Genomic DNA, 23272 nt, shown 5'->3' on the forward strand with positions numbered 1-23272 from the left:
GCGAGCGCGTCTCAGGGCCCGAGCCGCGCAGCGGACTGAGCCAGCTTGTTTACCGGGGCGCGGCCCGAGCCGCGAGGAGCGGCCGTAAGGGAAGTTAGAGGAGCGGGCCGGGCTCCGGGGACGGGACGGGCTGGGAGGCGCTCGCCCTCCGCAGCGCAGGGGCCGAGCGGGAAAGGAGGCGCTCCCCGTCCCGGCGCCCCGCTCCCTCGGGGGACGGGCGGAGGAAGAGAAGGAGGCTCTCGCGGCCCCGAGTCCCCTTCGCGGCTCCCCCACCGTGCCTGCGCCCACCGCGGAGCCCGCGCCCACTATGCCCTGCGTCCCTCGGAAGCGCGCACACCCCTCCGGCCGCCGCCGGCTCGCGCCTGGATTCTGGCGCACCCGCCTCGATCAGCTCCGAGCCCGGAGCTCCAGGCGGGGGAGGGGAGGGGCGAAAGGGAGGGGGCGGCCGCCGCCGCCGTGGGGCCCAGGCGCTCCTCGCCTTTGCTGCGTCTCTCCCCGGCCCCGGCATCTGGGGCGGCGGGAGGAGCGGGCGGAGCCGGCCGAGGCGGCAGCCAATGAGGAGACGCGAGCCGGCGGGTAGGGCGGGGCGAGAGCGATCACCGCCCAATGGGGGAAGGGCGGAGGACGCACTCGGAGCGGGGCGAGCCGCAGGCAGGAGGCGAGTCGGGACTCGGGCTGCGAGCGGGGCACAGGCGCCGCCGCACCCAGGGGCTCGCAGCCGCTCGCGCGCGATTGCCGCTCCTCTGGCGTGGACGGGGCCGGCAGCCGGCGGGCGAGGAACGCACGGACCGACGGACGCCGCTTCCCGCGGGGGACAGCGGGCGGAGCCGCCGCCGCCGCCCGGAGCAGAAGTTTGGCTGGAGCGGCCGCCGCCGAGAGAGGAAACTTTCCTCGGGGGGCCGGAGGCGGGGGCGGCGGGAAGGAGCCGCCGCTCGGCGGCTTTTCGCGGCGCGCTCGGGGGCTCCGGCGCGGCTCCCCCCGGCGCGGGCCGGGCGGCGGCGGCCGGGATGTACCTGGCAGCGGTCTCGGCGGGGAGGAGGCGGCCGGGCGGAGACGGCGGCGGAGGTGGCGGCGGCTGGCACCTGGCGGCGGCGGGGTGGCTGCTGCTGCTGGCGCTTCTGCTGGGCCAGCCGGGGACGCGGGCGCTCGTCTGCCTGCCCTGCGACGAGTCCAAGTGCGAGGAACCCAAGAGCTGCCCCGGCAGCATCGTGCTGGGCATCTGCGGCTGTTGCTTCATGTGCGCCCGTCAGCGCAACGAGAGCTGCGGGGGCGTCTACGGGCTGCACGGCGCCTGCGACCGGGGGCTGCGCTGTGTCATCCGCCCTCCGCTCAACGGCGACTCCATCACCGAGTACGAAGTGGGCGTCTGTGAAGGTAAGGGGCGGCCGGACGCTGCCCTCCGAGCGCCGCATTCTCTCCCTCCTTTCCTTCTTTCCTTTCTTCCTTCCTTCTCTCCCTCTAGTCCCCGTCCCAGGTGCGGAGCCGCGCACCGCCCCGCCGTGCAGCAGCGCACAGTCTTGCCGCCGGCTCGGGACGGGACGAGCACCCCCAGCCCTGCGGCGAGAAGATGCCTCGGCCGCTCCCTGCCTCCTCCGCCGGTGCCCCCAGCGCGTTTCCCCGGCGCGGCAACGCAGCGGGATCGAAGCGCTGTGTGCGGAGCTGCCCGCGTCGCTTCGCGTGCTGCTGTGTTTTGCCGTGTTCTACCCGCCCCGCTGTGCTGCGAGGGCGTCTTCCGAGCCGTTTCGCTTAGGAGGAGAGTATTTGAAAGTTTCACCCTTAGTTTTGGTAGCTTGCAGTAACGTCAGGCTCTTCCAATTTCGTTCTCTGTTTAGTAGCTCGCTGGTTTGTTAATAGTTTATGTCAAGCCAGCCAGCTGTTAGTACCCCGCTAGAATTCCTTGATAAGAGAGGACCTGGGGACAGCTTGCCAGCCTGAGATCAGTGGAGGTCAGCACTGCACACATGATGTCTGTTCCGGATTCCTTCTTCTTAAGGAAACACAAAGGCTGATCATCTGTTGTAAAGTTTTTCCTTCCTGTTCCTGTCACTTAATATCTGCCTGCCTGTCTGCCCACACACGCTCGCTGTACGATAAGGCATGTCTGTGTTTTGCACATCGGGAGCGAGCCCCATGGCAGGACAACTCGCAGCCGCTCCAGCTGTATGCCTGCTGCTTATGAAGTGATGAACTAGTGTGAAGCGCAAGCGATCTGCTCGCAGCTCCTCTTCGAATGTTGAATCTAGCAGAGTCTCTTAAGAGTTCTTTCATATGTTATTTCCTACAAGGCTAAAGAGTAGCATTTCAGTCTCTCTTGTCTTGCCTTGTCCCTCCAGTTTGCCTTTCCCCCAGGCTGGGGGAAAACATGGCGCTGTATAGAGCTTGCAAATAAGCAGTAGTTTGGAATATGTAGAAATGTATGTGAGACTTCGAGTGTGAGCTTCGACAATTCTGGAAAATAAGAGCGGAGCTTGCTTCTCTCGACGGGTAGAGGGCAGTAGAAAGTCCAAAAAGCTGTTGCAGACAGTGTCCAAAACCTGGCCTTTAAAATGATACACTGTTTTGAGAGAACTAGAACCGATCTTTCTTAGTGGGCTGCTGGCCTTGCATCTGGCACAAGTTTTTACTTGCTCCATTCATCTCGCTTAGGGGTAAAATGCGGACCACAGCAAGCCAGGGTGTCCTGTCTGTTGTTGCTTGCATAGGAGCAGCTGCATGGTTAAAAGCCCTATTAAAAAATTAAAAATGCTTCTAAACTGCTTTGAAGACATTCGTTGAGCCCATAAGGTTAAATATGTATGTTGCTGTAGTCTCTCCTTTTTATTTTTTTCTTTAGTATGTATTGGAAAAGTTGTTTTCAAACAGAAAACTACTTCAAAAGACCTACCTAGTTTTGAATGGATTTTTGGTTTTACATGTTTTTAAGTAAATGCTTGGCTTGAACTTCTGTCCTCTCGGTTAAAAGATCTGAAAGCCTCCAGTCCTTAAATGTCTCAGTGTTCTATCTCCCCTGTATTGGAGTATGGATGTCTCTGGCAGTTTAGGAGTATTTCATTCCTCTGAAGTGATGCAATCTGTACGTTGCTGTAGTTCAACTCTTAACACGTCCCATCTACTGTTGAAAATAGTATGAAGCATTTGTTGGCAAGATTGCATTTCAATTAGTGTTGTGGTTAGAAACTAGTTCCAGCTGTCCCTATAGGAATAGTTGGGGAGATAAGCTATCTATTTAATTTTCATTCTCGTAAATGAAAAGTAACTGAGCTGAACTGTCAGCCTAACAAATAGTACTGGAATACCTATTAGGGAATTGTCAGGAAACTGCCTCGTTCTAAGCAACAAAAGCAACGTCATTATTTCTTACAGTGTGTATTGTGTATGAGTGGTAGCGGCAAGGGGGGGGAACAGGACTTAATGTGCTGCCTCTGTTCTCTGAAATAAAGTTGATTAGCTCTGTGTTTTTAATTGGTGTGACTGAAACTGTTGGGCAGTTCACCAACACTCATGAAATGGGCTGGGCTTGTATACCTGATGAATCAATTGCACTGAGTGATAGTTTTCATTTATCTGCTAACAGAATAAAGGCTGCTTTCCTTTTAATACTATCTATTGGGAGTGAAAGCCCTATGTTACATACTCTAGTACAGGGAGGGGGAAATGGAGGTGACTTACAGAACCGTGTGAATAGAAACTGGTGTATTTACTCTCCTTCCTATCTCTAGTCTTCTCTTTAACTGCAATTTTTTACACTGAAATGACCCCTACTGGTTACAGTTATAAGCTTTTTTTTATTGTTATTTTGAGTCTTGAATGGGATGCTTTGGCTTAGTTCAGGGTACCAACACATAATGGATTGAAAAACTCCAAGCTCTAATTACACAGGTAAAAATACTTGCCTATTAATTTGATAGTAGTATTACATAAAAACATTGTAAGAACACTTGACATAAGTGAGCTCTGTGACACCTGATGGAGAAGTTTCCATGGAATCTGTCACTAATGGCTGTTGTTTTTGTTAAGCCAGCACTTACTGATGAAATCTGTTATTAATTCGTAAGTTCTTTTCTTCACCCTTCTAAGTGCTGAGGAAAGCACTCAGTCTTCTCACTGCATTAAGTGTGCAGGTCTTTGTGTAGTTCTAAGGCTCAGCCTGTGGCATTATTGTGCTGTCTGTAAATGCCTTTCCTGCATTTATTATGCATTCTTGTAGTTGTGTTCTTGGTAAAGAATAATTCTTAGATCAGCTTCTCCAGACACGCCTGAGTATTTCTTGAAGGGTGACCTTGAGAGGCTTTGAGCACCTCCAGCTTCTGTTGACTTTCCAGGAGAGCTGTTGGGTTGGTTTGTTGAGGTGTCAGGAGCACAGAGCTGGCTGAAAGCCAAACCTTTTGGCATTAAAAAACTGTGAGCTCTGTGCAGGGACTGCTCTTGTTCTCTGTGTTGGAGGGAAGACCCGAAGCCACCTCCAAATTAGACAAGAGCTCTCCAGAAACACATTGGCCTTGGCTTCTGCATTAGCCAGGCTTTGCAGAGCTCTGTCTTTCTGGAGTATGGGAAAGCCTTGGGAAAAGCTCTGGTGTAGGGGTTCGGTTAGTCTGAAGGCATTTCTTGTGATGACTTTTCTTGTCTCTGTTTCTACACTTCTATTTCTGGTGCTCTTGGATGAAGAGGCCTTGTTTGCTCTGCTAAGCTATTCTAAAGCATAACAGAAGTGTATGAAATAACACTGAAAATGAGCTGGAATTAGTTCATTTTTAACTGTGTAATGAAAGCATGACTAGTTTTAATGATGCATTTGAAATGAAGAATTAAATGCTAGTTTTACTGTACACTTAAGTTCCTTTAAGAATATAATTCCATACTAGACATCCTTATACAAGTTTGTTTTTTATTAAAGAATCTTCAAACTTGCTACCTAGGTTGGCCAGAACTACTGAAATGATTGCTTGTAATTTCTGTACCCGTAGGCATGTTTGCTGTTCTAAGTACCCTCTAGCTGATGCAAGAGCACTTGCTTAATTTAACTCCTTGCATAGTATTTAGTCAACCTGAATGTCGTTTGACTGACAGGTATATTTTACAATAATTACTCCATCCGTATGTTTCAAAAAATGCCTGCCTCTTCCCATCCTTTCTTTGCACTGCCCCCACAAGTATCCTTAATCTCAATGAATAAAATGTAGAGCGGCATGCAGAAAGAACCACGTGTTTCTGTTTTAATAAACTAAACACTTTGCAGAAGTGACCTATTAACTGTCTCATGACTTGCAAACTGCTTTCATTTGAGAATTCATTTAATCCGCAGGGAACATAAACATGGAAATGGTGAATTCAGAGTTTTGCCCAAGATGTTATGTGACAGATGTTCTATACAGCCTTGCAGAATTACATTTTGGCTCTTCAGTGTATATGAATATAATTTGGAAAATGACTAATGCTGACATAGAAAGCTTGTGTGTACAGAGAAACCAATATAAACTAAGATGTGAAGATAACTTTGTATAAAGGCTATCTAGATTAAATTCCACATAAGCATACAGATGATTAAAAGGTGGTCCCTGAGGGAATTATCTAAGCAGACTAGTTTTGCCATGTTTGCAGGATGCAAGCCTTCATGTATGAAGATGAATGGAAGAAGCAGTTCACACCTTTGCCAGAGGCAATATTCATTCTCCAGCAGCTTTCACAGGTTGTTCTAGGTACTTCTGAGTTTGCAAATTGTGTTGATGCCATATAGGTAATGAGAGTGTAGTGTCTTACAGCCAGAAAACAAGCAGAATTGGATGTAGCTGGGGACAGGAAGAAGGGCACTGGCTCACAGGCATGTTGGGATTCCCACATAGTGGCAAACTTCTGAAACTGTGTTCTTTGTCTAGCCTGCATTGGTACTGATATTTTCCTTGCAATAGGGTAAATATGGAGGTTGTACTACAGCATATGCATCTCCTTTCTTCAGGCTTTTGTTTTTGTTTAGTCTGTTTGTTTCTCCTTTCAGAAAAGCTGTTCCTCAGAGTGGCTGAGGTTGGAGGGGACCTCTGGACCTCCAACCCCCACCCAGCTCGAGCAGGGCCACTCAGAGCAGCCTGTCTAGGACCTTGTCCAAGAAGCTTCTGAAGATCTCCGTGGGTAAAGGCTCCTGCTATGTTCCAGTTTGTGTCTATTGCTTCATGTCCTGTCACTGGGCACCACTGAAAAGAACCTGGCTTTGACCTTTTTGCACCCTCTCTTCAGGGATTTCTGTACATTGATGAGATCCCCTCCAAGCCTTCTCCAGAGAAAGATACTCCAGTCTTTTTGTTATCTAGGTGGCCCTTCACTGGGCTCTCTCTTGTGTGTCCATGTCTCTCTTGCAGTGGGCAGCCCAGACCTGGTCACAGCACATCTGGTGTGGTCTCATCAGTGCTGAGCAGAGGAGAAGGTTCACCTTCCTTGACCTGCTGACAACTCTTCTCCAGTGAAGCCCAGGATAGCATCACCCTTAGCAGCAGGGAGATGCTGTTGGTCAGCTTGGTGTCTGGGTAATTGCCCTGATAGTATTACGTGCGCTAGCACAGAATGTGCTGCTTTGATGGAAAGAGCCAATTTTATGTCTATCTCTAATTTAGTATTCAGAAAAACCTTTTTGGTACTAACTCTAAATCCAGGGAATTTTTGTGACTTTAGCAAAGTGTTCTGTAATTCTGGTATTCTGTGACTCTGTGTTAATATCTGGGGGGAAAAGTGACAAAAGTTTTCGAACATCAGCTTTCTTCTAATAGTGGAGGTTCTTCTGAGAATACAGACAGCTTTATTCATGGCACTGTTCCAGAATTTATCTTAGAGAAAACTTTTTCTACTGTTGTCCTCTCTGCTGCTGATGAGCAGTGTCAGCAAACTGTCCGTCAGCTGCTTGTTTGTGATGGAGTTGCAACATATGGCTCTACACTCTGGCTTCTGAATTATGTGGGCACAATGTGCAACTTGGAAATACGTTGGAAATTCAGCCTCCTTTGGAAAACAGGCACAAAGGCTTGGCCGTTTCCTCTGGCTTCTTCCAGGTTTTAGTGTCTTTTTTTTTTTTTTTTTTTTTCTCTGTTGTTTTGTTTTTAGTTTTCTAGAGCTGAAGGAAAAATCTGCTAGGACAGCTGAAACATTGCTGTCCATGCTCATTCTAATCAGCAGAGTACTGGCAGAGGCTCTGTCTGACAGATTAAGTCCTGGTACACTGCATAATGTTTTCAGTCAACTATTTACAAACAAGACGTGGTGCTGGTCACAAGATTAAAACAACTTATTTGCAAATCTCTATTCCAGGTTCTTCAATGTCTAGGGGTTGGATCTCACATCTTGAATTCTATTGTTTCAAGCCATCTTTTGGGCAGAAGTTATTGAAAATGTACCAAAGTCTTATTGGAAGAACCCAAATAGTGAAATTTTACTGGCTTTATTTTGTGTGATTTTGTTTGTTTGTTTGTCTCTTTATTCTAGAGTAAAGGGAACCTGGAGGACTGAAATATAGTAGGCAAGGGAAAACTTTGACTATTAAAATGGCTGGCCAAGTCAGGTGCTTGACTATGCACTTCCGTTTGTTTCTTTGCTTTCCTCGTGGCTTCTCGTGGGGTTTCTGATAATGGAGTGGAAAGCTGGCTTGTGTAAATACTTTCTGTATTCTTCAGTTTGAAATAACTGCCGTGAGACACGTGGAGAGCTGCTGTGGTGAAAATCCTCCACTTTATTGGCAATGTAATTGCTTGAGATACAAGTTCTAGTTTGAACAGGATGAAGCAGGAGCTCAAATTTAAGACAAGCCTTTTCAGTATGTTTTTTCTAAACTATCTAAGTGTTATGGTATAGTTTCTCTAGCTTTAGCTAGAAGTTTTATTAGGAACCTTATAAAGCCCTTTTGTGCTAACACACATTCCGCAGGAAGATTTGATCTTGAAGAACAGACCCTTCTAAAAGGTGGAAAAAGTGCCTTATCATAAAACTGTTAGTCTGCCTTACCACAAAACGTTCTGCCGGCTCTGGTCCCTGACTCATGATTTCATTGAAGGAATAAGTTGTGAGGTGGGAGAGGATTGCTGCCAGTACATAAGCACAAATTCACTTCAAGGCTAGCCTTTCCCTCTGCTGCTTTTCAAGGTCTGGGGCTGGGTTTCAAGCATTCTTTAGTGGTGATTAGTCATTTCTATTGTTCAGCTCCTCCAAAACATGAATTTCCTTTCCATCATTCTCTTTTCCTGTTCAAAGTGAAGCCAAAGCCTACTGGCAAGAAGTATTTCCTTTTTCTTTTTTTGTTCTTTTTTTTCTTTTTTTTTGATTTTAGAAAATCTGTAGAATGTTTTCAGAGTCTCATACCATCTTAATGAATACCACTTATTGTAAATACTTCTGTGTGTAATAGTGCAGTGGAGTGATGGAGAATCAGAGCTTGAGTCTGGTTTGATAGAGAAACTTTTGGCAAGTTCTCCCTCCCTTCCGAGAGGACAGAGCCTCAGGAAACAGCTTCAAGTGACTTCTCTGTCACTTGAAGTCCATTCTCTCCCCCTTCAAATGCAGGATTTGCGAGGATTCTGTTAGATCTGATTTTAGACTTCCGTTTTCAGACTGGTAACTGATGGTCTCTTTGATCCTTCTTTATGTATCTTAAGAACGTACCTGTCATGCTTTAGAAAGCCTGAAATAGTTGAGTATCATGCTACAGGTAAATGTAAATGATGGGGTTTGATTCAGTAGGGCTCGTGTACTTAAGGGTTATTGTGGATACAATGCTTATGTATTTGTCCTCAATAGTGCTACATTAGTGACTATTCCAGTGTGTGGCTTGCAGTTTTGAGGTGTTGCGCTATCTCTGTAAAGCATGAAGGAGACTGGTATGTAGGTTTGTTTTTTGTTGTGTTTTTTTGTTTTGTTTTTAAAGCTGTCGTTCAGTAGATGCCCAGACAAGAAGAGAAAGCAAAGAAAATGAAAGAGAAGATTTGTGGCGAGCAGAAGTAATTGAACCTTGAAGGATGGAGAGCCAACATGAGCAAACAGTGGAGAAGGAGTCTTTAAAAGGGCTTTTCCTTATATTTCTAAGTGTAGCAGTTTTGATATCTTTCACATGTGGGGGTAATCAGTGGTGCTATATTGAGATACCATGTAATTCAGAAATAAGGCTCCAAGTTGGTTTTTAGTGATTACATGCTTCTGGAAACAAATGTGTTAAACTGAGCAGTGTATTCTAATTGTAAGCCCTGTATCTCTATCACACTCCCTGATTACTCATTGGATTTGTCTGATTACAGCTTCCAGTTCTTAAAAAAAAAAAAAAAAGTCACTCTGTATTTGTGCACACTTATTTGTGAGTAAATCTGTATTCTGCAAACAGCTGTTGCAATGTGGTGATGTGAGTGCCTGTATGTAGGATTTAGCATAGAAGAAGTCGTGGAATGCTGCTTACTTGAGGCATATTTCTTGGGTTGTTTCCCAGACTGGACCTGTTGTTTAAGGACCTCTTACTCAACTTGTTAATGCTTTAATCCTCTTCCCTACTTTAGAAGCATGCTAAGACAGGACTTGGTAGTTCAGTAACATAGAGCTGTACTTGGATTGTTTGCAAGCTGAAAATATTTGCTTTGCAGAAAGCAAATCATTATGTGAATGATGGAAGAAAATGAAAAAGGTTTGGAATGAATATGATCCTTCCCCTCCCATGTCTTCCTTATGTTATGAGTGCACACTTGGAAGAATTCAGAAAGCATTATGTCCAAGCTTTACTCTGGTCTGAGTAAATGCAGAACTATTTTAATGTCTGAAAACAGAGCTTGCCCAAATGAGTTGGAAAGAATGAAGAACTGTATGTAGATATAAATGATCTGAAAGAGTGACTTTTAAGCTATTGTTAGCAGACTGCTTTGAGCCTTTGAACTGCTTCTAGGCATGAGTGTGAAAGACAGTTGAGTTGGCTGTACAACAGCAATCCAGTGTAAACTCAGGACTGCTGAAAAGAGTGGTCTTTTCCTTTTCTTGCTCCTACCTGACCATGCCAGCACAATGAGGTGGTGGAAATTGCAGCTAAACTCAGATCAGTCGGGATGAAAAACAACCATTTAATTTTGGGCTGCTTTTCAGCTGGACTGTTTCTAAAAGCTCAAGAATGTAAAACCTAAATATATTTGTTTGTGTGTGAGTCCCAGAAGTGAAATAGTAGATAATACATACTGGGGTTTGAGAGGCTCTAATTGTTTTATTTGGATTTTGTCAATTCTAGTTGTGACTTCAGCCAAATGGAGATGTATTCAGAAATGGTTATAGATCAGTTCACTTTTTTTTTTTCCCCCCAAATTATCCATGTTTCTTAGAAGTATGCATGAAAGAGCTTTTGCATGAAAAGAAAACCACAGAGGCAGTTAAAGAGAGCACACAGGAAAATGCATGCTGCACACTGCTTGTGAGTCGTCCCAGGTTTCAGAATCATTAGCATGTACAAACTTATTTTTTTGGATTAATCTTTAATGGACTTTGGGAATAGTAGGAGTGAGGATTCATGGCTCACAGGTACTAGACTTTGTTCAAGATGTGGTTTTGTATCTGACGTGTAGAGGAGGAATATGCTGTGATGGACTGCCATGTATGTGCATCAAACAGCATTAAATGCTTTTACCTCAAGTAACTTATGTTTCAAATCAAAGTAAGACACTGGATTTGGGCCTTCTAGTTCATGCAAGTGCTTTCATGTGACGATATGATTTATTCCAAGGAATTTTGTTCTGCCTACACTGGTGTGACTTATGTGGATTTATTCTAACTGATAATTAGGGAATCGCTTAACAGAATCTTTAACTTCTGCTTCTGTTCTTGGAATTACAAAATCAACTAGGAAAAGAAGTCTTATGCTTGCATAGATTTACTAAACTACAGTAAGCTTTTTCTCTTTCTTGCACATTTGCTACCGCACTGATGGAAACCACATTTCTAAACTGAAATGTGTGAACAGCAGTCTGCTAGGAGATGCTTAAGCTAACACTGGGTTTATGTTTTTCCTATATGGATGTGACTTTTTAGTATTCGCTTGCAGTAATGAAAAACACCTTGGTTCATGAATAATTATGTCAGATGTTGTCTGCAAGTATTTCTTGGGCATTTCTCTTCTCTTCTATGCTTTTAAAGACTATTGAGCTCATTTTTGAGGGATGTGGTATTGATGACTTAAGTACAGCTAGGACTGGGCCAGGCACTTTGTGTGTATGCTTTTCTGCTCCCTCCTGAAAATCCATGAGAGTTGGCAGATATCAAACATCTGTAATGGAAATCAGATAATACTGTGGATAGTTCCAGGGTTTCTGATGCATCTGCATCAAAAAGGTCATTGATGAGTACAGCTGGCTGTACCTTTGTGGGGGTCTAGGCTCCTGATCTGCAAATGGGCAGAGGATGAGATCCTATGTGTCAGAAAGAGGGAATGGTTCAGCAAACAATTAGATCAATTCTTTTTGTTAAGACCATTAAACAGTCTGATCTGGATGAAGTTGTGGTCTGGTACAGAATTTGGCATGCTGAATTTTAAAGTACAGCTATTGCCTCTTTTGTTCTTGTTACGTGGATTACTGCTGTGATTTGTAACATACAAATTGTCCAAGCTGTATTCCGGCTTATCAAAAACAGGATATATTATTGTTCTCAAAATTCCCTGTTGTTTTTTTTTTTCCCTGGCCTCATAATCATGCAAGCATCCCAGAAACTACTGAATCTGCACCTTCCTTTGAAAGAATTTCAATAATTTCTCTTTGTGAACTTCTGTGCTTCCTTTGACTTTTATTGATATGCTTGCTCTGTGGGGTGATTGGTCGACTTAATAAATTACTTCCTGGAGTTAATGACTACTCTTCCGTGGCTATTTTTATGGAGTAAAACAGCCAGGAGATTCCCATGGATGCTCTCTCCTTCATTTCTAAAATTGACTTGGTTATTTATTTGGTGTTCTCTGTCAGAAAGGTGTTCTGCTGACTTAACAAATAATAAGTAGCTGGATATAGAGGGACAAACACGCTGGTGAGAATCAGCTGCTATGCTCTCTCTAGATCGTCTACTGTACTTAGCTTTAACTGTTTGGTGGTTTGTTTGTTTGTTTGTTTGTTTGTTTTAACTCTTTGTGGTTTCCAGGTATTGGTTTTGTGGAGGTGTGGGTTTTGTGTTTTTTGTGTGTGTTTTTTTGTTGTTGTTGTTGTTGCTTTTTATTTGTTTTTCCCCAAACAGAAAGTTGACTGATATTCTGCACATCTCTCTGAGCAGAATTTACACATCTGCTTCAGTGTGTATATTTGCTATCAGTTTTTAAGCTTTGGTTCAGTGTCAGACTGCTGAATGATAAAACGGTTCATGTTTGGCTGCAGTCTGCAGTGGTGAAGGGCAGCTTCTGATGCTCACTCTAAGGTGTAGCTTACAGGGTATCTGGGACTAAGAATTGCTTAACAGGAATCTATTAACCCTGCAAGTCTTCATTTCTTCTTGTCAGTGGAACTGCGTAGGGAGGGGACATGAGTCAGCTGAGGACATATGTTCCTTCTGAACAATGCATAAGTGTAGATAAGAACTAATGCTTCCCTCTCTGTCAACAGTGCCTGGGTCAGCAGTTCTGCCTGATGGCATGGCTAGTGCTCAGCATCTGGTCCAAAAGCAGCTGCTACACTCTGGAGTCAGCTGAGTGCCCAGCCTGTTCAGCATGCCTGCTTGTTTGACTGTGGTACCCAAACATGTCTGGGTCTCTGCTTTCCACATGCTCCTAGGGTCAGAATCTGGAGTGATGTGTTCTGAACAGAAACATGGCAGCACAACCATTTGTGTCATTGCATGTGTTGCCATGCAGCTTGTTCACTTAGACAATGCTGTGTTTGCCCCTTCTTTCATTAAAATAGAGGAGTGCTCTGCAGGGATTTTCTTGCCAGTATAGATAGATTATTTTGTCATTTGCTTCTCCAAAATAACTCTGTTTTAGCATGAAAAGTTCTAAATCTCGCAAGCAGGGAATATTTGAAACTGTATACTTCAATCCCTGTCTTATTTTTAAACAAACCTGAGCAACAGCAATGCTGTGTAGCTGGAAGATGTTTTGGCTTTTTTAAAGTGTTTCTTAGCAGGATCCCTGTTGAAAACTTGTTTGTTGATAGTATATAAATCTGAGGTGAACTACTAGAAATTGCAAGGTAAAAGCTGCTGTAGATTGTAGATTGATGTAGAGTTTGAAAATAGTTTTAGAATTGTAGAATCCTTAGAGTTGGAAGAGACCTCTGAAGGCCATCTAGTCCAGCTCTCCTGCAACAAACAGGGGCCCAGGGCCTGATCCAGCCTCGCCTTGAAAGTCTTCAGGGAGGGGACATCAACCATGTCTCTGGGCAGCCTCTTCCAGCACCTTCACTGTAAAAGACTTTTTTTTTTTTTTTTTTTTTCCTTATATCCAACCTAAATCTACCCTCCTTGAGCTTGAAACCATTTCCCCTTGTTCTGTCACCACAGATCCTGCTACAGAGTGTCCCCTTCTTTTCTATAGTTCCCCTTTAGATACTGAAAGGCTGCTGTCAGGTCACACTGGGGCCTCCTCTTCTCTTAGGCTGAACAGCCCCAGCTCTCTCAGCCTGTCCATTGTCCTGCCTGTCCATGGAACAGAAGTTGTTCCATTCCATGGATCATTTTTGTGGCCCTCCTCTGGACGTGGTCCAACAGATCTGTGTCTCTCCTGTACTGAGAACTCCATATCTGGATGCAGTACTCCAGGTGAGGCCTCACCAATGCATGGTAGAGTGGGAGGATCCCCTCCCACAATCTGCTGGACAAACTTCTTTTGATGCAGCCCAGAATACAATTGGTTTTATGAGCTGTGAGGGCACGTTGCTGGCTCATGTCCAGCTTCCCATCCACCAGTACTCCCAGGTCTTTTTTGGTAGGGCTGCGCTCAATCCTCTCATCCCCCAGTTTCTATTGGTAGTGAGGGTTGCATCCACCCACATGCAAGACCTTGGATTTGGACTTGTTGAATACCATGAGGTTCACCTGGGATCACTGCTCAAGCCTGCCTAGGTGTCTCTGGATGGCATCTCGTCCCTCTGGTGTGTTGACTGCACCCCACAGTTTGATGTCATTAGCAAACCTGCTGAGTGTGTCATTGATGAAGATATGAAGCAGTATCAGTCCCAGCATTGACACCTGGGGGTCACCATTCATCACCAATCTCCTTCCAGACATTGAGTCATTGGACTTTGTCCTGCAGCCAGTTCTTTGTCCATCAAACAGTCTTTCCATCAAATCCGTGTCTTTCTAATTTGGAGAGAAGGATGTTGTGGGATACCGTACTAAAAGGCCTTACTAAAGTTGAGATAAATGACATTAGGGGCTCTTTCCTTTTCCATTGATGCAGTGACACCATCGTAGAAGGCTGCATGGTTGGTCAAGCAGGATTTGTCTTTGGTGAAGCCATGCTGGTTCTCCTGTATCAGCTCCCTGCCTTCCATGTGCCTTAAAATAGCTTTTAGGAGGACTTGCTCCTTGATCTTCCCAGGCACAGAGGTGAGACTGATAGGTTGGTATTTCCCGAAATCATCCTTTTTAAAAATGGGTGTGATGTTACCTTTTTTCCAGTCACCGGGGACTTCATTTGATTGGCATGACTTTTCAAATATCATAGTTATTTGTGGCTTGGTGGCTACATTAGCTAATTCCCTCAGGACTATGGGATGCATCTAGAAGTCAGCAGAGCATTTTTATAACTATTTTATAGTACTTGATTTGGTAGACTGGGCAGGTCGGAAAATGATCTAGCGTGCAACAGCTAAAAATACCTCATGCCTGGAAGTATATGTCTTGCTTAAGTTTTTTTTAGTCTGTTGAATGTTGCTGTATGTACCGTTGATCTAAGGAACTGAGATTTTGTGGAACCAGCAGAATTGTGGAGAGAAGAAACTCCGTTTTGGAGAAGGGAAAATAGTCTCACTGCATGTAACCGGAGAAGTAATGGATAATTGTACAATAGAAACATGAGAATTAACAGATACATCAGACTCATTAGAAAGAGCAAAGAGATGCATTCTAGCCCTGGTACATTCCCCTTTCACTTGACAGCAAGGAGCCGAATGTGCTTGAACAATTCTCCTGGAATGATGATGGTTGTGCAGGGGTGTTGGGAAACTCACTTTTGGTCATATTACAAAATCAAAGGCCTGACATCTTGCAGTATTTTTGAAGTAAAAAGTCATCTCTATGGAGTGAATTCTATGTGATGTATTTTTAAAACTTGTTTAATTATGCTCTCTTTCTAACTTACTGTTGAATTCTCTAACAGCTGCAGGTTCTCTCCAACATTCTCACTTCCATGATAAATACAACTTCAAGTATCTGTAGAAGTTATTTTGTTTACAGTAGCACTCATTTGTACTACAGCTATGCTTTTCCTCGAGATGTGACAGTTTTTCATGCTGATTGAAGTAAACAATGCCAGTAACTGGGGCAAAATGAGCAGTAGAACAGCTGTGAAGCACAATATTTGGCAAATCTTATCGTTTAGATTAATCCATTCTTTTGCAGTCTTGTTTAGCTCAATGTTAAATTTGAAATGAATTGCACCTGACCCCAAAGCAGCTGAATTTATATACTGTAACTGAAATCAATAGTAAGTTTTTCTGCTTGTTTATTTTAGATGAAAACTGGGATGATGACCAGCTCCTTGGATTTGAGCCATGCAATGAAAACCTTATAACAGGTTGTAACATAATCAACGGGAAATGCGAATGTGACACTATTCGGACCTGCAATAATCCATTTGAATTTCCAAGTCGGGATACTTGCCTGTCAGCCTTGAAAAGGATTGAAGGTAAGGAGTCATCATCAGTAATTCTGAGTTAATTGTTCCATGTGTTTGATTGAAAGCTGGAATTGGGTTAATATTCTTTTTTAGGATGACTTTGGTAGTGTCAGATACCTGTCGCCTTCTGTTTTTCAGAAGGCAATTATTTGCTTTTCAGAAAGAGACAACTTAGCAATCTTAGCCTTCCAAATGCTTAAATTTTAGAATGAAGAAACTAATGATTTGTGTTTTGTGTGTGTTGTGATGGTTTCAATCTTAAAACCTGTGAACATTCTCCACATGAGCATATGGTTTGTGGTAGCTACCTTTCTGGATTTTTGGCTGTTGGGCAGTGTGCGAAAACTCTTTTTAGAAGCACTGAGTGCCAGAGATCTTAATAGCAAAGGTGTAAAACAAGAAGTAGAAGTTGTTGATTACAGTTGTATTTTTGTATATGCATGAATTGCTATTTTCTTTAAGATTACATAATGCAGCATTACTTTATTGCTAGTACTCCTCTGTTTTGTGTTCCTTTGAAATTGTATTAGGTTGCGCATGTTTATGCTGCTGTACATGTACATGATGTATGATTGTTGTTGAACTGAAAGTGAGATGGCTCAGACATGTCCAGTTGTAATACGATTCACGTGATGTATTTTTAGGGCTGTTTTGTCCAAGGATTGATCTCAGGTCCTTTCTGTAATGCTGTAACTATTGTCTGTTTCCCAGTGTGTCTGGGAACATGCAAAAGCTGATTGGTGGTATGAACCTGCTTAGTGAGTCTGTTTTAAAGTGAAGTTTAACATCACATGCAAAAGTAAATGTATTTATAAGGATACTAGTCTTATTTAAAGATGTTAACTTTTGAGTTACGAGAATGTGATCTGATGTCATCGTGTTCTTATGTGACAAGATGATCTTGTAAGAAAAAACATAGCTGGCAGAAACATGTTCATTATCATCATTTGTGCTGTTGATCCCTGAAGGGGTACAAATGCTTTTGTTTGTTTGGTTAGTGGCTTTTTGTTTGTTTTTGTAGAGAAATAAGAGAAGCACAAGTAGTGTAGGCCTTCTATCCTTGCTGAAGTAGTGGGCAGTAGCATGTATGTTCCTAAGTAACCTTACCGGCTGCTTTCTTTTTTACTTGTCAATGTGTGATTAATTTTGTAGAGGTTCATCAGAACCTCTTCTAGCATAACAACTCATTGTGTGTTTAACTGGTTAAGAGAATCTGTTGGTGGTGCCTTTTTGCAGAGTGAAGAAAATGATATATTTGGTAAATTGGCATAGAAAAAGAAGGTTGATTCTTTGAGTAGCTTGCTCTCAGAAACCTCTTTTCTAGCTAATTTCCCATTTCTAAAAAGAATGATGGGCTTGGCAAGTGTGCTGCAGTACCACCGGAACACTAAAAATCGTGCAGGTATAACTTGAGTGTTGTGATTCAGCTTTTGCATAAAAAGGTGAATTTGCATTTACATCCTCCCTATTAAACCCCTATCACTGAGAATTGCTTGAAGTTAAAGCCATCTGTATTCCTCAGTAGATGGGAAGAAATCATCATTCAGCAAGTATTAGTAATAGGACAGTAAAATAAAGCCAATTCCAATGAATATATTTGTGTTGAAATAATACTTTGCTTCTCGCAAAAATACATTTGGCAGATACAAATGTTAGTGCTACAGCAAGCTCAGATGCAGCTAAAATAAAAAAGGAGACTACTGATTTTTAACTTGCTTTTCACATTTCAGATTCTTTTCATTTTCTTGGATAAATTTCCAGTGGATTTCAATTAAGTTAATTCCTACAATGTCAAAACATACTGCTCCAAGCATGGTAGCTTGCTTTTTTTTTAACTACCATTTTAAATAATATTTTCATTCAAACTTAACATTATTTGGACAGGAGGAAGATCTTTTCCTATGCATTGACACTAACTTACATACTTGTTTTTTTTCCATCAAAGCATAGCATTAATTCGTCTGCATATGATACTCATAATCAGTCAAATCTGCCTACTGTGTTCTGCACTGTTAATATGTTATCCCTTCTCTCTAAATATACATGCAGCAAGGAGATACTACGTAGTGTTCATGGGAGTAGAGTTCTTAAGCTACAATTAGAGATTGAATGCTTTACTGCTTATGGATGTTGTTTCTTTAAATGTGTTACTACTTATTTCTTATTTCTGTGATTAAATGCTTTGTCTTGTTTGTAAGCTAATGGAAAGGAAGAATAACTCTTTTTACTCGCTTGTACTTGCCACGTGCATTTTTGCTAAGCAAGCCGAGTCTATTGAATGAAATGGGATAGCCATCTTGATGTGTCAGATACAGTGTTTGCTGTCTGAGTTTTCAAGCTTTCAAAGTTCGAAGTCTAATAGTTGAATTCAGCCATTTGGAAAGTCAACCTGAAACATGGTTTAGGTTGTGTGCAAACCTGAGAGCTTGAGCATGTTAAAATTGAGAAACCTCAGTTCCTTCAAGGCAAGTTGAGCCATAACAATAGGATGATGTAAAAATGAATGGTTCATAAGATCTGCTATGTATGTCCAACTAAGATTTTCTTGAAGCACTAATGTGTATTTCTGTATTTTGGCTTGTCTGTTGAAGATAAATAACATGAAGAAATGAAGCTGGTCATTCAGGTGTTGAAATACCACGATTAACAATCTGCCACAAAAAATGGGACTAAGTATTTGAAGTCTAACTTTCTTCGCTTCACCGTATCTCCTACAGACCATTAAAGATAGTGTGATTAAAAACTCACAAGTCAAGTACTTGAATGATGGATATACTGTAATTGCAGTTCCTGAAGAAAGCTCACAGAAGAAAAATGCTAAAAGTAGAAACTAGCTGCTTCCATTTTCTTTCTGCTCTGTTGAGGATAGTTACTAGGCAGTTAAGAATGGTTTGTATTGCACATCCCATCTAGATAAACTCTGGTTCAAGTAACTGCATTAATTTAGTCTTAACTGTGCAATTTAAATCTTGGACGGTATTAACTTGTTTAATAGAGGTCCTTTCTGTCAGCTTCCTGAGCAGCTGATATAAGGGCATCACAGAGGCCAGTGGTGTGCAGTGTGATTTGCATGTTCTTACTGAAATTAGTTGTGTGACTTTTTTTTTCCTTTATTTTTATTTTTGCATTAATATATTATTTTTTGGAAGAAAAAATGGAATGTGAAGTTAGGCTGTTCCAATGGCACCACGTGTACATGGATCCATGCACAGGAGATACTGAGGCCAGTGTGCCATTAGTTGTAGTTGCCAATTCTGTCAACCTGTACAGTTAATCAAAAGGCAAAATTGCCAGTATATATTGAATCTATTTCATAAATATTCTCAGTCAACTAACGATGAGCCAAAGTCAGGAGTCCCATTTCCAGATATGAAAAGGCATGTGCTAGAGGTCAGGACTTTGTCGTGTACTTTAATTTCCTGTTCTTTGTATTTGCATTCTTCCATTCAAGTGTTCCTCTTGTCATTTTATTTTAGCTGGTGTGGTCTTCCCTTCTGGGCTTGTTGCATGTTGCATATTCAATTAACTCAAAGTTTTTTCATTTGCTTTATGTAAGATTCTTTTTTTCTCCTACCAGTTTGTGTTTGTCTGCCTTCTTGATCACCTCATTTTTTTTCTTCTACCTCCACCTTGCCACGCCTTCTTTTCTTTTTCCTTGCCTACCTATTTCATATGGCTTACTCCCCAGTTAACTCAAAGTTGTCGTGCTTGACTGATGTGATTTATGCATCTATCCTTCCTTCCCTAAGTCAGGCTGCATGGGCTTCAGCCTCATGTTGCTTAATGTTACTTACAGGGTCAAAAAGTGATGTTCTTTATTCTGTGTCCCGAGGACTTGCTCTGTCCTGCACTGAAGGAATATTTCCCAAGTATATGTATGTAACTTCAGTAGGGCTGATGATGTTGACATGCAAGAACATCCTAAGAGGATATTCAAGGTTCTCAATAATACAGGTACTGAAGAAAGCTGTGCCTGCTCTGTGCCTTTGTTTTTCAGGAAAACAGTACCATTGAATACATCTGAAAGAACTGGTTTTGTAGTAGAACTTAGTGGATAATTTATTGCTGATCTCAGTGTAGGCATATTGCAACTGTTCAAAGATTTGATACTTTCTCTTCAATTAACATGTAACAGAAAGTGCAAAAGTGCACAGAGGTCTCCCAACCTTCTTTCAGGCTTAAAGTGCCGCCCTTTCTATATGGACAGTCAGTGACTTTCCATATGAAAGATTTGATAGAAGTCATGAACCATTCTATTATGAGGAAGTCCACACATTTTGAGCTAGAAAAGAATTGTCTGGGAAAGCTATCACATAACTAAATAATAGTAGATCCATGTTGTGTCGTGCTTTTCCTTGCTTTATTATTTTTTAGGATTTGCTTTTTTTTCTTGACTAGTGCCTGCTCTGATGTGGTTGAGGAAATCCTGTGTTCTTGGGTGTACAAGGCTTGTTACTATTCAAGAGATTGCTAATGATGGCAGTTCAATTGAACTACAACCACTAAGGTGGACTGTGGATAATATGGCTTGAGGATGGAAAGTACTGAGATGCCATCTGTCTGCTTAGTCACAGGCAGAAGTCTAATTGCATGTACATATTCTTGCAGCCACAATCTGCTAAAACTTAACTGTAGGCAGTAGTGCAGAAGAATCAGATCTTAAATTTTTTGTGAGAGACTGGAGATTGTGGTTGAAGAGTGAAAGCGAAGGTAATTTTACTCTTCAGGATTGCAGGGTGTTTGTATGTGTTGCAGCATTGAAAGCTTGCTGTTTAGTACCAGTGAAATAATCTTGAAACTTTTCCTTGAACCTTGAAGAGCCACTGGAAAGTCATTGCCTGCAGTGATCTGGTCTCAGTAATTTCTAAGATTGTTTCAGTTCTGAGATTTGTTTTTCTTTCTCTATGCCAGGCTCTGGCAGGAATTTAAATAGTCTAGGAAAGCTATAAAGAACAGAAACTTGAGGATATTCTTGAGTCTGTTCCTGTTCTCCCACAAGCGGTTCAGGATCTGCATTCTTGTTAAGTAGCCATGGAAAGGGAACATGCTTTGCTGCTTTCCTTCATCAGAGGAAATGGTGGCAATTCTTGCTCTCTGAAAAATGTTTGATTCTGAAGTAGCTATTTCCCCTTCCTTTAGGAAATGTGGGGGGCCAGAAGTCATGGATCAAAGGCATGTAGTCTTGCAATGATGCTCTAGGCTCAGATCTTTTCACCAGGGTTTACTGAAGATGTCAGTCTGCCCGTTACCTCAAAGATGAGAAACTTCCTAATGCTAGCCTGCTTATTCAAAATTGTTTGGCAGCAATGTTTGTGTCATGCCAATACCTGAATTTATCCAAAGACAGAGGTACTCTCGAGTCCTAGAGAGCATAAATGCCATTTGTGTTAGCAAAGGTGGTAATTTTTTTTATTTTTTATTTTTTTTTTAGTTATGTCAGTGTTAACTTGAACTTTGAGAGCAGAAATAAATCATCTGTTTTTGCACTATTTGGTATGAAGTGAGATACTTTTACATGAAAAGGTTAAACCCAATCTTTTTACAAACTGTATGGTGGATAAAACTTGTGTGGTCTTCTGATGGAATATGTGATTAATGTTTTCAGTAAAAGAATACCTTCTCTTGCATCTCTGCATGTAAAATCTCCTGTTACTGAAACTCTTATTTTAAAAGTTTCTCTCAGTTACTTGGCTTGTGCCTTCCCAAGCCGTTCTCTGCTGTCCTTCGTAGGTGAAAGGAGAAAGCTTTTAAGTTGCTGGTATCTTTTTTAAGCTTGTTCATTGCAACATACTCCTTGCATTCCATTATTTTTTGCATGTAACTGAATAACTTTATACCTGCAAATGTTGCAATACCTGTCAGACCAGTCTTGGAATAACAAATATGAGAAGGTAATTTTATCCGAAATGCTTGTTTGGTTCTTAAGTGTGATTTTTGTGTTCCCTTCTGTGGTCTTCGTAGCTGATAGTTACCTTTAAAAAACAGAATAGAGTAAATCCAGCTTTTTTGCTGAACTATTAGGCATGGAGGGGAGTGAAATACTTTCAGATGTGTTTAATCTGATATCCTTTCCACTCCTCTCGCATAACAATTAATGCATGTTTTTACTCAAATAACTGAACTTTGAAGGTTGGCATGTATTTGCAATAAGGAATGTGATTGGGGCAAAGGTCCAAATTTTACCTTTGAATGTGCTTATGAGAGCCAAGTAAACGCATCCAAAGGCAAAATTTCATGTAAAAAGTAAAGGAAAATTGCAGCATAGCTTTTATTTTTCCTCCCCTGAATACATGGATATAGAAGGAATAAATGTTTGATATGGAAATAATGCAAATTAAGAATATTGATATAAGTTTCCTCCTTTCCCCTGAAGGGGATTGGAAACTGGATGGGGGAGAAAAGTGGAAACTAACTCATGAAGGATCTTATGAAAGTGAGACATCTGGCAGTGAGTTGACTTAACAGCATAACTGAAGAGTGTTAAATTTGCAGGACTTCACCTTTCTTGATTCTGATTTGTCAGAGATCTGCTCCCACATGAAGCATGATCTTTTTCTAGTTTATTTATTTGTTTGTCCTATTTCTAACAATTTGTCACATAGTGAATATCTATTCTGTGAAATTTCGAATTAACCTTAAGAATCCCTTCTGGAAGATTCACAGACATATCAAAGTCAGTTTCTGCTTTTGATATTTCTGTATTTGTCTGGACTCTTACAACTTAATTAAGCCCAATTTTGGATAATGCTGTGTATAGTAGTGAGGAAAGGCTGTATTGCAGAAACTCTTAGGAAAGGAAACTGAAGAAACAGTCTCTTGGGCAGCTTGCTTAAAAACAAGAACAAAAACATAGAGGTGTTAGCATTGTGTAAATGGCTCATTGTAAATGTAAATTGTAATGTAAATACATGTTGTTTCTAGGAACTGAGCTTATTTTCCTTTTGTGCTAAACCTGTTCATATGGTGCTACTCTTGCCTTTTCTTTTTCTACATCCAAATTCCTTGAGTATGTAAAATTCATGGAAAAGACACCAGATCATTAATATGTTACACTTTAGTTTTCTTCTTTCTTTCTTCTTTTCTTAGTTTACATGGTTATTGTGAACAGAAGGATAACATTAATTGTAGGCTATAGCCTCGGACAGTATGACACAGTGTAGTGCAGTAAAAAACAAAAAAAAGCTGGCTATCAGGTGTTTATGGTCAAAGCACTGTTCCTAGAGACAAAGCAGTACCTGTCTTGAGCTCTTCTGTTTCAGATGCTTACCTGCTTTCATCTGAAGCCGAATACAATGTAATACATTGAATCTGAATCCTCTATAAGGGGAGAAAAAGAACAGGACAAATCTTACATCAGATAGGATCTTGCTTTCAGTGCCTTCTAAATGTTCCTTCCCTTGCTGGTGAGTAGGCTGTGCTGAAAGACGTCTATCTTAACTGTAGTGGCAAGCTACAGGTTTTAAA

At 42.0% G+C, this 23272-nt stretch overlaps 1 protein-coding gene across 2 annotated transcripts in view; it reads left to right on the forward strand.

The window, feature by feature from the left end:
- The first annotated feature begins 521 nt into the window (after positions 1-521).
- The window catches only part of CRIM1 (cysteine rich transmembrane BMP regulator 1), a 165338-nt gene continuing 142587 nt past the window's right edge, over positions 522-23272 (forward strand). For both annotated transcript variants that reach the window (XM_052693718.1, XM_052694527.1), the window contains exons 1-2: positions 522-1374; positions 15644-15817. In XM_052693718.1, the coding sequence (XP_052549678.1) occupies positions 555-1374; positions 15644-15817 (994 nt within the window). In that variant the 5' untranslated portion in view covers positions 522-554. The remainder of the gene's footprint in view (positions 1375-15643; positions 15818-23272) is intronic.

Source organism: Tympanuchus pallidicinctus, unplaced genomic scaffold (assembly GCF_026119805.1).
Source record: "Tympanuchus pallidicinctus isolate F22 unplaced genomic scaffold, pur_lepc_1.0 scaffold1, whole genome shotgun sequence".
Lineage (NCBI taxonomy): Eukaryota > Metazoa > Chordata > Aves > Galliformes > Phasianidae > Tympanuchus > Tympanuchus pallidicinctus.